General features: G+C 41.5%; 3 protein-coding genes across 15 annotated transcripts in view; 1 reads left to right on the top strand and 2 right to left on the bottom strand.

Moving 5' to 3' along the window:
• Positions 1–5,778, bottom strand: part of CNT2 (Concentrative nucleoside transporter 2) — a 20,831-nt gene extending 15,053 nt beyond the window's left edge. Inside the window, exon 1 of the mRNA XM_012284338.2 lies at positions 5,650–5,778. The gene's annotated coding sequence lies outside the window, so the exon portion shown is untranslated. The remainder of the gene's footprint in view (positions 1–5,649) is intronic.
• On the top strand, positions 133–7,485 carry LOC100881679 (uncharacterized). 3 transcript variants are annotated; one of them, XM_003702912.3, is made up of 6 exons: positions 133–1,589; positions 1,857–1,883; positions 5,076–5,197; positions 5,289–5,528; positions 5,610–5,846; positions 6,235–7,485. In XM_003702912.3, the coding sequence occupies exons 1-6, from the start codon at positions 133–135 to the stop codon at positions 6,327–6,329; spliced, it is 2,178 nt and encodes a 725-aa protein (XP_003702960.1). In that variant the 3' UTR covers positions 6,330–7,485. The 3 variants fall into 3 exon arrangements, with proteins under 3 accessions (XP_003702960.1, XP_012139731.1, XP_012139730.1); XM_012284341.2 differs by having other exon boundaries at positions 5,610–5,842; XM_012284340.2 differs by lacking the exon at positions 1,857–1,883.
• The window catches only part of LOC100875114 (NAD kinase), a 21,805-nt gene continuing 15,162 nt past the window's right edge, over positions 6,364–13,006 (bottom strand). For 8 of the 11 annotated variants that reach the window (XM_012284350.2, XM_076534346.1, XM_012284347.2 and 5 more), the window contains 6 exons: positions 12,418–12,547; positions 11,612–11,737; positions 11,348–11,519; positions 10,231–10,583; positions 9,594–9,676; positions 6,364–9,020 (listed from right to left, as the gene is read on the bottom strand). In XM_012284350.2, coding sequence (XP_012139740.1) covers positions 8,828–9,020; positions 9,594–9,676; positions 10,231–10,583; positions 11,348–11,519; positions 11,612–11,737; positions 12,418–12,547 — 1,057 coding nt within the window. In that variant the 3' untranslated portion in view covers positions 6,364–8,827. Of the gene's footprint in view, positions 9,021–9,453; positions 9,537–9,593; positions 9,677–10,230; positions 10,584–11,347; positions 11,520–11,611; positions 11,738–12,417; positions 12,548–13,006 lie in introns of all 11 variants that reach the window. The other 3 variants (XM_076534345.1, XM_012284343.2, XM_076534347.1) reach the window with 2 other exon arrangements.

Below are 13,006 nucleotides of genomic sequence, written 5' to 3' on the forward strand. Positions count from 1 at the left end.
GAGCGATAACAGTGCGTCCGTGCATACCATTTTTGCTGTCGCTGAATCTTGACAGAAAAACTGATCGATCGTGTGATACTTTCCGGGAACAGACTCGAAGAAAATCGAAGGTAACGTTCATAGTTCGTTAGGATGGGGTTCGTCGGGTTGGTCGCGTTCCTTTTAGCAGCTTCTCTCGTGAACAGTGGTTGGTGTCACCATCACCATCGCGGCGTCCACGTGGATAACAGAAAGAAGGGGGAACAGGTGAAAAGGTACGACGAGAACGTAATTTTGCCGGAAGGTGGACAAGACAGAACAAGTTTGAACTTTGAGAATCCCAAAGGATCGATTCCCTTCAGCGAGAGGAGGTTGGAGAAGATGCTGGAGAAAGCTATCCTCAAGATCATAACCGGTGATCTGAGCACGGGTGACATGTTGTTATTGAAAAGCTTGAACTACACCCTGGACGAGATTCTAGAGATCCGCGAGAGGGAACTGGGTAAAAAGAAGGAGGAGGAATCGAGAAAGAAAGAAAGCGCGAAATCTTGGGCGAAAGCGCACTACGGGGATGGTGAGAAAAAGAGTAAATACAAGGACAAGAATTCCATGGATCGTTCAGCCTCGAAGAAGCTCGTTTTCGGAGAGACGAAACGCGAAGGTAAAAAGAATCGTCACGCGGATAAATCCGTGTACAAAGACTTTGACTTCGAGGCGTACAATCGACAAGCGATCCTCGATTACGAGAACTTGCCTTCTAACGTGGAATTCCAGCCATCCTGGTCAGAGGCGGCATCCTTCGACTACGAAGAGACCACCAAAGCTTCCAAGGAACAGGAGGTCGCGAACAATCTTCATCGTGACTTCGACAAAGCGATGGAACCTCACGTGGTCTTCAAGATTCGCTACGACGATTCCGAGTTCGATTCTAGCTCCGGTTCCGACGAAACCGGTAAGAATCGCTCGAAAACATCCAAGCATCGAGTTTCTTCCACGATGAAGCACACCACTTCGAAGAACCACAGCGATTCCTTTCAGACGTCAACACCGGCAACGTTATCTTCTACTGTTACTGACGCTAACAGCCTGCCTGTGGTTTATCAACTGAACAATTTGAACAACGTCAAAGGTAACTATCCCAACAACGTTTACTCGAGTACTACGTCATCTTCGACGCCGGGCACCAGCAGCACGACGGAGAAGACCGTTCCCGAGGAAACTACGAAAAAAGTCCTCGAAGAAAAAACGAGTGTACCTGTTCAGACCAACGATTCGCGAACCGAAGAAAAAGTGGTTGGAAACAAGAAGATTAGCGAGTACGAGGGTCTCGAGTGGGTCGAAGATGACGTTTACAGGGTAATACCCGAATTCGTGGACTCCCTCGATTTCGAGAACACGGAGGGAAACGAAACGTCCGACTACGAGGATTCCAGTCACGACTCCCGACCACGCTGGAACACGGAAGACAGCGAGAACGACACTGCGGAGTATCAGAACGACGCGACTGATTCTGTCAAACTGTTCATGACCAACAGTAACGCGTCCATCAATAATCTTCCTCTGGCTAATCTGTCCACGTATCTGCAAGCGGCTCTCGACTATCGACGAGGGTAAGTACTCTAGATGTTTTACGGATTTATTGAGTCTTTGCTTTCGTTCTGAACAAGTTGATTTTTAACGAGTAATTCGTTGGTAACGATGAAACCACAGACGGGCAGAACTTTGGCACAGGCTCAATTTCGATCTTCGAATATCTTTTTCTCCGTAAACCAAAGATCGTTATCGTTGTATTAAATGTTGTTCATCTCTGTGTCCCGCTTTGCAATACGTCAAACGCCAGATTAGTTTCTACAATATGTGCTTTTTATGTATTTTAGAGGAAACCTAACTTCAAGTTTCGACAGGTAAGAGCTGCAACAGGCACTATGGGTAAGGGAATCGGTGTGCCGATCAAACCAATGTAGAATTGATTACACATTTTTGCTTTGTAGACCCCTTTCCCTCTCGGTCGGACGGCTGCTTTCTTTCTGGCTTGGCTTGCATAATCTCAAAATACATTCTTCACCGTGTTATCTCATTGCCTGTACTGCATGGGACAAGATTTCTCGCGATAACAACGAGCTGTGTTGTGTTCGCACGAAAAAAAAGAAACGGTAACGCATCGTGTTACTCCTGTTCTTTTGCGCTCCCTTAATCGCGTCGAGGAAAACGCAGTTTTCCAGCCACGTAACTCGCGACAAACTCGTGCACGCGAATACTTGACGACAAAGACGTTCTCGACGAATCGTTGCCCTCGCCACGTAAAAATATCTCGATGGCCCGAAAAAATATCGTGACGAAACCGCGAAGAATCGTTGAAATGCCAGTGAAATTTCTACGGTTCGCGCGCTGACCAACGTCCGCTTCTTCGACCTCTTATCCCACAACCGGTTAAAAAAATAAATCGCAGCCTACGTTGCGAAGGTGATCCGTGTTAAGATCCGTGACTCACGAGAATGATCTAAATATTTATTAAATAGAAAAACGATCAAAGGAACATAGGATGTACGATCTTTTCGAAATACATGGCGCGAGGACAGAGCGCAGCCAGGAAGGACGCACGGTGGAAATTCCGCCGTGGTCCCTAGCTATGTTTTTAAATCGCCCTCCTTCTTCTCTACCTCGGCCCCTCCTCGCGCGGGTGCGAAGGCGTTTCTTTTATTTTATTCAGTCTAGACGCGTAAATGCATTCGTGTTGGCACTGGCGTAGCCTGCCGAGAGTACTCCTCCGGTGTGTTCACCGTTTCGAACTCTTCCTCGAGCACTTATACCCGATCTATGGATCTTCTTTCGTCTTGCTACCGTGGAGCGCTGCTGATTTCGTTTCTTCATAGAACGCCTGAACGGCTGTACGATGGACCAAAATTTATCCTAACACTACATTGCGATGAGATAGAAATCAGGGAAGTGAAACGGAGCATTTTGCAGTCTTCTAGTTCTGCAACGAGATTTCTTCTCCTGCGTTTCCTTCGGTTCTTCTGCGAGAACCTGTCACTATCTAATGTCCTATTACAGTTAAAAAAGAATGTGCTAAAAAGCGCAGTTCATAAAAATTGCTTCAGTTGTTCGACGACAGTAATAGAGATCAGTTCCGAATTAAAGAGAGGAGAAAAATGAGAATTTTGTAAATGCACGACGAATCATGGCGACGATGTTGGCTTAGGTTGAGCACCCCCGTAATCACCGGGTGTCTAGTCAGACTGCAGTTAGGACTGCTCTCTTACGAGGTTATGTAACACATTTCAATTTAATGCGCTGACCTTGTCTATGCGTCTCTCTTCCTATGCCGACGAAGATGATGCGAGGCGCACAACGAAGAGAGAGGAGGAAGTTTTCGCCAGTCGTTCCCCACTTCACCTCCAGACGATGCAACGTGCATTTTTTGGCGGTCGCCAATCAGATCGTTTTACCGTTCAGCGGTGAACGCCAATCACGATATGCTAAACGTTTTCCTGATTTTCGACCCCCGCGTGCAGCAATTTGCTCTATGTGGATTTTTCCCTCTCGACCTCTTCAACTTATCGATAAACGCGTGTCCCAATTTACTCTCGGGATCAACGTAGATATCTTAGACTAGGGATAAATACAGGGTGATAATTCGAGTTACACGGAGCATTAGTTACATCATCGTTTTCCATAAAGAAGTCTAACTCGTTCGTCAATGTACAATGTTAAAATTTCCTTTGTCATGGAGGAATAATAAATAACGAAAAGAAAATCACGAGGAAAGGATTCGCAGTCGCTTTTCAATCGCATTCCATCGAGCAACCGTGGCACTCGAACGGTTAAGTGAATCATCCTATCCAGTTTCCCACGTGTTATGTGCCGGACCGAATGTGTTCGTTCGTAGCCTGTTACAAAACCGGCGTGCAACGCAGTCAATTTTCTTAATACGGTACTCAGGAAGGATCACTGGATTCATTCTCATGATGCAACGGCCTCCAGACACCCGAGTCCTTCCCTTTCCCAGACGGCAAACAGACGTGACACGTACGCAACGAGACACCGTAGAATGCGTGACTTGGACGCGGCTAGATTAACGAGCATGTCTAGAATCGAATACAAGATCGTCCAGAGATTTCGTGGCAAGATTTCGTTTGGTGAAGCCTAGTCACTCTTGTCCCTTCCGCCTCTGAGAAATGGGACAAACTGAACAAGGCTAGGCCAAAATTCTTTCACGTTTCCTCGTTACTGCAGACGCATCGTCTTTACGATTGCTTCATTGTTTAGGAAAAGCGCTTCCGGTTGTTCGTTCACTAGCAACGAGGTCGTTGACGTGCCATTGGCTGCACTCAAAACTTCGTGTAGGTGTGTTCGACTCGATGAGGAGATGTTACCTCTTCTTTTCCTCGCATGTTTTTCTGACAATTTAAAGTGCTTTCGTTACGCGATCTTGCGACATCACCTGATCACCGATCGTCCCTTGCAAACGACCTATGTGGAAATAGGAGAATTGTTATATTGTGTGTCAGCGTCTGGTCTTCGGAGTCGAATTCTTAGCGCCGATTCGTCAGCGTTGAATTCTTAGCGTCTAGTCTTCGACGCTGATTCGACAGCGTTGAATTATTAGCTTCGAGTGGTCAGCGTCGAATCGTAAGCGTAAAGAAATAAATTTGTTTAATCCAAAGGGATCAGGATTCGAGACGCGCCGAGAATACATTAGCGAGTGGCTTCTAGACGGGAAGACGAGGTGATCAGGGTACCAATGCCCCCGACGGCTGTCTAGTCAGTGTCTAGAACGTATAATAAATATCTCTGACCCACACTGTGGGCTCTGTAGGTCACTGACCACCGTCCATTGGCCTGACTTGCCACCCGGAAGAGTTAGGACGCGTCTCGAAGTGAAAATTTCTTACAGTTCAAATGGAAATTGTATTACCACCTCTGTCTTTTAAATTCCTTTTCCTCATCCTGTGCTAATATTCTATCAAATTACACGCACGCAACTTCACGATTTTATTCGGAATACGTTGAAAGCCTGTCGAGTGTCGTGTTTTTTTAATACCTATTTGGATTTTTATCGCTGTTACCTTACGAAATTTTATGTGTCTGTGCAGCCAGGGTGAAAAGGCCATCGAAGACATTAAGTCGCGAGTTTTGGCATTGACCGGAAGGTTTAACCTCACCAGCAATACCAATCAGGTTCAACGCCAAAGACTGACCATGTTTTCGCCAACCTGTGAGTCGCTCGAATTAATTCCTTAATTATTCACGCGGTTCTATGCGATAATTGCGAGCATCGAATTTGAAAGTTGGGTGCGTTCGAACAGGTCAGATACCACGGAATACCGATCAGGATGCCTGGACGGATCCGTTTTCCATGAACATGCACTTCCAGCTGAACCTGACTTCCGGTGACCACGTGGTTGCCGCCAAATTGAGAATATACAAATTGCCACAGGAGAACCTGACGTCTTCGACTGAAAGTACGTTGGACGAGGAAGAAGAAGATGAAAAAAAGATCAGGATATCGGTGTACTATTACACCAAGTCTTTGAAGAGGCATAGATGTAAATTTCTTTACCGAATTTTTAAGTCTCACCGATGAAAAGTTCAAGTCCCATTTTTTTAACACTTCCTTATTCTTACAGCGAAAAAACGTTTAATGGATTCTGTTGTAACACCACTTACCTCGAGGGGTACTCATCTAGCGTTAGATGTGAGGCAGGGTCTTCGGTTTTGGAGATTGAATCCAAGAAACTCGCACGGAAACGGAAGTAATCATGGCCTGGTAGTCCAAGTAGAGGACCAAGATGGCCGACCGCTGAAGCCAGTTTTGTACATTCAACAACCGTCCTGCGCCGACCAAGATTCGGATCAGAAGGCATGTGAGTGTGTGCGCTAACAATACTAACTCCGATTTGGATTGTCTGCTTGTGCATTTTCGTGTGACACTTAACAATGTGTGACATAACACATATGAATGGAATAGACAGTGTTAAAACGCGGTTCTACTTCGTACGATTAGTTCGTTTAATTTGCCGATGCTTTGTGGTTTGATAATAATTTTGAATTGAAATGAAATTAATTATATCGAGATCAGATATCGATACCAATCTGTCTAATAATACGATTGAAAAAATTCTTTTTCGATTTAGGTTATTTCGAACACTTTTATCTGATCTCAAAGTAACGAAGGATTGATTGCGATTGTCATTTTTTTTCAATACGAACTAGTATGAATGGTACTTACAGCTATCTTTTCTTCTTTTACAGACCAGCGAGTACCTGCACTCTTCATCAGAGCCTGTGCTCGTTACGTTCGCATCGTAAACGATAAACCAGAGACGTACGTGAACTGCAGGTATTAAAACTTAGGAAAAACAGTCACGTGCCAATAAAACGGACGATCGTAACAAGTGCACTTTATTCGCGGAAAAAACACAACAAAAATTTTCGCAAGAATCGAACGACACGACGCGACGATTCGATTCAAAGGTACAGGCCATGAAACATATATTTTCATAGAGAGTCTAGGTACATATGTTCAATGACCAGCGTGCCTTTGTAGACCGATCATAATCGTATTTTCTAATTAACATTGAAAATGAAAAAAATAATTTTTATATTGTTGTTCAAACATAATTATATCTATTAGTCTCATCGATATATCGAAATTAATTCCTTTTTGTAATTTTATATAGAAAATGTTAATGAGTGGCGTATCTCTATTGTTTTTATGCGCAAACGCCTACTGCGCAGAAACAATCGAAAAACGCGCCATTATTAGTGTAATTGTTTCCGCGCGCAAATTGCTTTCGTTGACGCTCCTGTGAAAAAGTGTACGATCGCGTTAGAAATCGTTTTATAGACTGTGTTTTAATTGTTAATTAGAAAACGAATCTCGTTGTTATTTAAGTAGAGTAGTGATTAAGTGGTATCATATTGTTTTTGTATTGTTTTTTGTGACGCGGACGAATTGCGTGTTGCTTGCCGGTGCGCATCATTTTCCAGTTATGTAAGTTAAATTAATATCGTTTACATTTAACTGTTAAATCATTTAACAATGTACATACCAGTGAAAAATTAATCAGTAGATCGATAAATGGATTAGAATATTCATTTTGACCTGTATGCACATGTACGTGGATAATTATACACATGTGTATACAAGTCATACCCATGACTGATGTAACCAAATGTAAAAGTTTAGAGATAGATATTTATGTTTCGTGTTAGTCGAACAATTTAGAACCTCCTGAGGTTCTGTTTGTTATTATATTCTGGATGGAACCATGCACAGAAGTTCATTGTATCTCTATCAAATGTTGTGAAAATACAAAGTACTACTTATCGTAGTGCTCTTACACTTTAATGGTCCATCCAAAAAGTTATGCTACTTACTATTATATTATGTAGTTATTGTCTATTGAAAGAGACAATGTTTTTGCAAATTTTACACAATCGTTGTATATAATGTATATTTAATTTTCTGGTTGCGCAAAAATAAATGCATTTTAAGTTTAATCTTGATCCTTTTTATGATATGTACATAGTTCTTTACGTTTCTTTGTCGAAGAAACTAAGTTATATTTACTGCAATATAACTTAGTAGAATTATATGTAAAACGCTAAGTTGCAACATATTTTTTCATATTTCTTTTCTTATTTATTCCTGAATCCATGTTTAATCCTTTTTGTTATTATGTACCAATATTTAACTGTGCTCTTATTATTGTCTTATTCTTTCAATTTAAAATATTATGTTTTCTTAGCTTGTAAATGCTTATTAGTACATATATTTTAACAGTTTTATGTTTCTTAAGTGATTCACTGTGTTATTTGTCGCGTTAAAACAATCATTTCTGTACAAAAATGACTTTTATTACAAAATTCATCAATAGGAAAGTACAATCAACATTTACAACAGAATGAACAAATGAATTAAATTGTTTTCATTGCTTGAAAGAAACAAAATTGTTGACAATAAGACTCTTTGTATGTAGTTGATTCACGCTCGTGTGCATTGTTCATTACAATTAATTGAAAAAGGTGAATAGGATTTATATGCACACGGCGGATACAGTTTTTAACTTGGTGGTTTGAAATGCATCAGGAATCACAAATGTGTAATAAATAAATATGACGCGCGCGACGGCATAGAAATTGCATTTTCAATGCAATTTTTTGTTGTATCTGGTAAATATTTTAATTCTTGTCCATAGACTAAGAATTTAATACAATAATTTTTCAGCGCTTTAAATTTTTAATATCCCTTTCATATTTATACCCAATTTTTAATTTCTAATCGTTGTAATCGACGTATTAATTTCAATAGTGAACAGAAATATTTTGTCGAATAACGAAAGAAGGAAAGATATCGTTGAAACACATACAAAGATTACTGCACCATTATGCGTTAGACAAAACACTACACAGTTTCGTTTATCTCTTCCGTTGCGTGTTTCGATGCACTGTGTCTCTTGATACAATTCTACGAACATCTTCATAGAAAATCGATCATTTTCTCGTCGAAGTCTATTTAAAATTCTTCAATTATTCCTGAACACGTACTCGATTGTATCCAGGATCTCGCTTCAACAATTCACCCGGAATTTTAACACAACCACTAACGTGACTCGAACGATTTGTGCTAATTATTTAGTCTTTTGAACCGACTACGTTTTAATCAGTTCGTTTTCTTCTATCTGTACAAACAGAACACAGGTTGAATTCTTGTTTCTATCGCGTCCAAAATTGGCAGTAATCGTGCATTCAAACGAGTCACTGATTGTTGCGATCAGACCTTAACATTAATCGAAATTGGTCCGAAATTGCTCGTTTCGACATAGTGACTCGTTCACCTGGCCTAGCTATCGCGGTCCAAAGAGTCTAATGTATCGTTGCTGGACGAATGCGTCAAATCGCTCAATTCGTCCAGGTGTTTTTGCTTCTTGCGAACGTTCCAGTGTAAACACTCGGCCAGGGAGTCAAACCAGTCGGTGATTTGGTCTGCTGCACAAATACTGGGTACTGGATATTTCGACGTCGTTACCCTCAAGCTGAAAACATACGCGATTATTAATACGACAGCCACCAACACAAAATTACTAGTTCGAAACATGATAATTGCGATAAAATGAAGTATGAGGATTCTTCAACGAGTAAAGGGACACGCGATAGTATAATGCATGGCGATGCATTCAAAATCCAACGATAGAGTTCCTTTATTCGTCGAATGAATCTTGCAGAAGAGTATCAACAGTACAGCCAACGTCTCGTTCCAGACGGAGAATGAAAAGACAGAATTTTCATCGTGGTCGAAATAGCATGAATAGTTGATCCATTTTAGAGACACGGAATAGTATATCAAAGTACAGAGAGATGAATATCGAAATAGGAAACAAATGAATAATGAATCGTAATAGTACGATTGCGGTGAAAACAGATAAGAGAAGACTAAAGCAAAGTCTTTTACGAAATATCAGGACAGACCTGTCCCCAACCCGTAGCTCTTGCTGATTGCGACCATCGAAGGAGACGTAAGCTGTGCTGCGGGCATTGCTGTTCGCCATGATCTGCAATAATCGCGAGAAACGCAAACAATTAGACAAATCTGACAGAGAATGAATTACCTGTCGCCGTGGAACAGTTCCTGCCTGTTTCTACCATCGAAGGACACCCACGAGGTGTTCCTGCTGTCCGGCGAAACAGAGATCTGCGATAGACAACAAGGAAAAGAAATAAACTTTCGATCGACCATTTGGGCGGAAAATAATATTTTCGCGAAACTCCACATTCTTTTTTTTTTTAAATAACCAAGAACGGCGCATGGTCTGAGAATGCGGCCGACATCCATCCAGACCAAGTTTCCTTCTATGGGGCAACGTCTCGAACCAGAAATCCTGATCCGTCGTGATAAGGCGCTTCTACTGACCCACACGGAACTGCTGTATCGTTGGACCGTTCGATAAATTCTAGGACCTACTGTCTATCGATAAACGATACGCGAAGATTCTACTAAGTCGTAAAAAATTTCAGTCAGCTAACAGATTCATAGACTTTACAGTCTCATAGACTTCTACGTCCTCGATCAATTATTAATCTACAGAAGTCTTAGAATTTCTCGAAAACTTTCTACACCTGCCGATTCTATTTTTCACGCGATTCACTTTAACCTACGGTCAGTCCGTAAAGAGCGTCCCTTATGGGGAGTCGCGTTGCCCGTAAAAGGTATCGATTCATTTGTACGGCGAAAAAATTCGGAAATACCTTCAGTTCGACGCCGGCGGGCACGACAATCGGCCTGAAGGACAAAGAGTGAGGGCAGATCGGTGTGATCATGATGGCAGGTACCGAAGGATGAATCATGCTAGCTCCAGCCGCGACTGCGTACGCTGTGGACCCTGTTGGCGTGCTCACGATCAGGCCATCACCCTGTACACTGGTCACGTGTTTCCCGTCGATGAAGAGGTCGATATTCGAGAGGTACGGGGACGGGCCTCGATCGACCACGACCTCGTTCAGCACCAGCAGATTTGTTGGCGGTTTTGCGTCTTTGTTCTCCTCCCCTTTCCTCATGATGATACATCTCAGTCGACTCCTCAGGGTCAAGGCCGCGTGACCTGAAGACAAGGCCAACGTTTGTCAGATTTATAACCCCGACCTTTTTTAGAGCATTGTCGTCGCTCTTGGAAGACCACTACCTTTACAAGAGGCATGGCTTCGGGTCCTTGGTGGGACATTTTGAGGACATTTTAGGATTTCGCCTTGTCAGAAGTCTTTAGCTTATTTGGATTTTTAGGAGATAGGATGAGAAATAGTTTCCTGTATTGGACTGTGAACAAATTAGGATTATTTGTTAGGGGCAAGGTAGCGAAGAGTAATTTTAACTCCGTTTGGGACGTACGTTCAGCAAAATAGGTTTTGCTTAAAAATTAGCTCGTTTGGCAGATGAATAGGTGGATGAAATTTGCAAATCTTCCTCTATATACGTCATCGTGAGTTTGTTAATCCCAGAGTAAGCGTTTATTCGGAAAACATTGGGTGCTCGAAAGATCACTTGAACTTTAAGCGGATAATATCGTTTCCGTTTCAAATGTTAAATATTATAATTAGCCAGGAACTGTAGAGATTCAATAACTAAAATATGGAAGATGACATGCGTACACTTTAAAAATGAATTGCAAACATATAGTTGTAATCGATGAGTGGTAAATGGTGAAGGCAGGCATGAGTTATTAGTCGCGTCTTCAATCTCTCGTTCAAAGAGAACCGTCGTGCGATAAGTCACGCTGTTTGGCTGTAATATGGCACTGTCGTCGGGAAGAAAGGGGATAACACTTTCGAAGGACGCGGTTGTATTATACCGTTGGCGAAAACTACTCACCTTCCAGTACGGTTGTCACTTGCTCCTGAAAATTGTCGAACTCGAAGGGCGTTAGGAATCCTAAGGAACCAAGATGAAACGCCATGACAGGCGGCACCGATTGTTGGAACAGTAAACTAGCGTACAACAGAGTTCCATCTCCGCCTAGACAAACGATGAAGTCGATACGATCCTGGAAAATAAAATTAATCGACCGTAGCAACGAACGTGAAATTTTTAATTGTTGGACCATTCAAGACAAAGTACACGAAAAGTAATAATTACCTGAAGATCGTCCGTTCCGTCCCTGAAGGTCTGCAACCTATCTCGAACTTCTTGGAATCTGGAGTTCCCAGCTAGAGCTGGATCCTCTAGGACGGATGCTTCGACAAATACTACCATCCGTTTTTCCTATAATCGAACGGGAACATTTAGACCGTTGAACTTAATAAAAAACTACGGTACGTAACGTTTACGTTTGTAAGCAAAAAAGAATACGATACGTCGAGTCATCGTTGATAAAATATGCGTAAAAAACATTCCGAAGTCACGTGATACGAATCGATAGATTGAAAAATAATCGCGGCGATTATGAATATTACAAACACTACGGGCTATGATCTGGCCGATCAAAGTATAATACAATTCGAATTATTCAGAGGATATTTCCTTGTGCCCGTACCGATAATTAGAATTTAAAATCAAGTTGGTTAATTAAATACGAGCAATTAGAATTCTCAAGCATTAAATCGATGGTAGAAATGCTAGAAAATTTTCCTCGATTTTTCTTTCGGTTTTTCTTATGCTACATTAAACTACGATGCTTCCAGTACCTGAACGAAGCTTTTCAAAAAGCTGGGAATTCTAGAAGCTATTCTCGTATCACAGGGGACTAGCGTCTTTTTGCAAGTTTCACGATTCTTTCTAGTCGGCTATCAGAATTTTGTCGCAGGGGAAAAATGATCAATTTTAATTGCGGAACTACAAAAGAGGAATATATTTTCAAACATTCTACGACTTAGCTCGAAGTAATAAATATTTCGTAATGACGTGATTATTTTTGATTAAATAAATAAATAATTAGTACTCACTTCTATTAGCCATGTGACTAATTGAACGAACGGTGGCAAAACCGACGAATCACGGACTTTCTTGATGACGAGAACAGTGAGAGGCGGCTTGTACCACGTTAACCTCTGAGAGGCTGGGTCCTGTATGGTCCTATAAGAAGGAAAAAGATGTATTTCCTTAAATCGAAGTTTGACGATGGATCAAAACTCATTCGGTTTTACCGAATTTGGTACGAAACTTCAAGTAAATTATCGAGAAATTTTGCCTTTGGCATTGCCGCGAAATGCGTCATTAAATCGATGAATATTAATGATGAGAAATAAACAAGGTCTGTGTACTCCGACTGATAGGAATCTTCTCGTGTCCAAGAGTAAACTGAATCGATGTTAAAAAATAACATAACTGTTCAAGGGTACTCATAGCTATTTTAAATTGAAATACTTAATCAGATTGTAGACAATAACGCGTGTCCCTTGACCGCCACTCAAGCACAAAGGTAAACGATTAAGAAAGTTAACATTGAATAAGGGTCGCTAAGGTTACATGAGTCAGAGAATCAAGAATTGATTATGCTAATTTTTAATCAGAATGTGCATTCTTTAGTAATCG

The sequence above is a fragment of the Megachile rotundata genome, chromosome 8, assembly GCF_050947335.1.
Source record: "Megachile rotundata isolate GNS110a chromosome 8, iyMegRotu1, whole genome shotgun sequence".
NCBI lineage: Eukaryota > Metazoa > Arthropoda > Insecta > Hymenoptera > Megachilidae > Megachile > Megachile rotundata.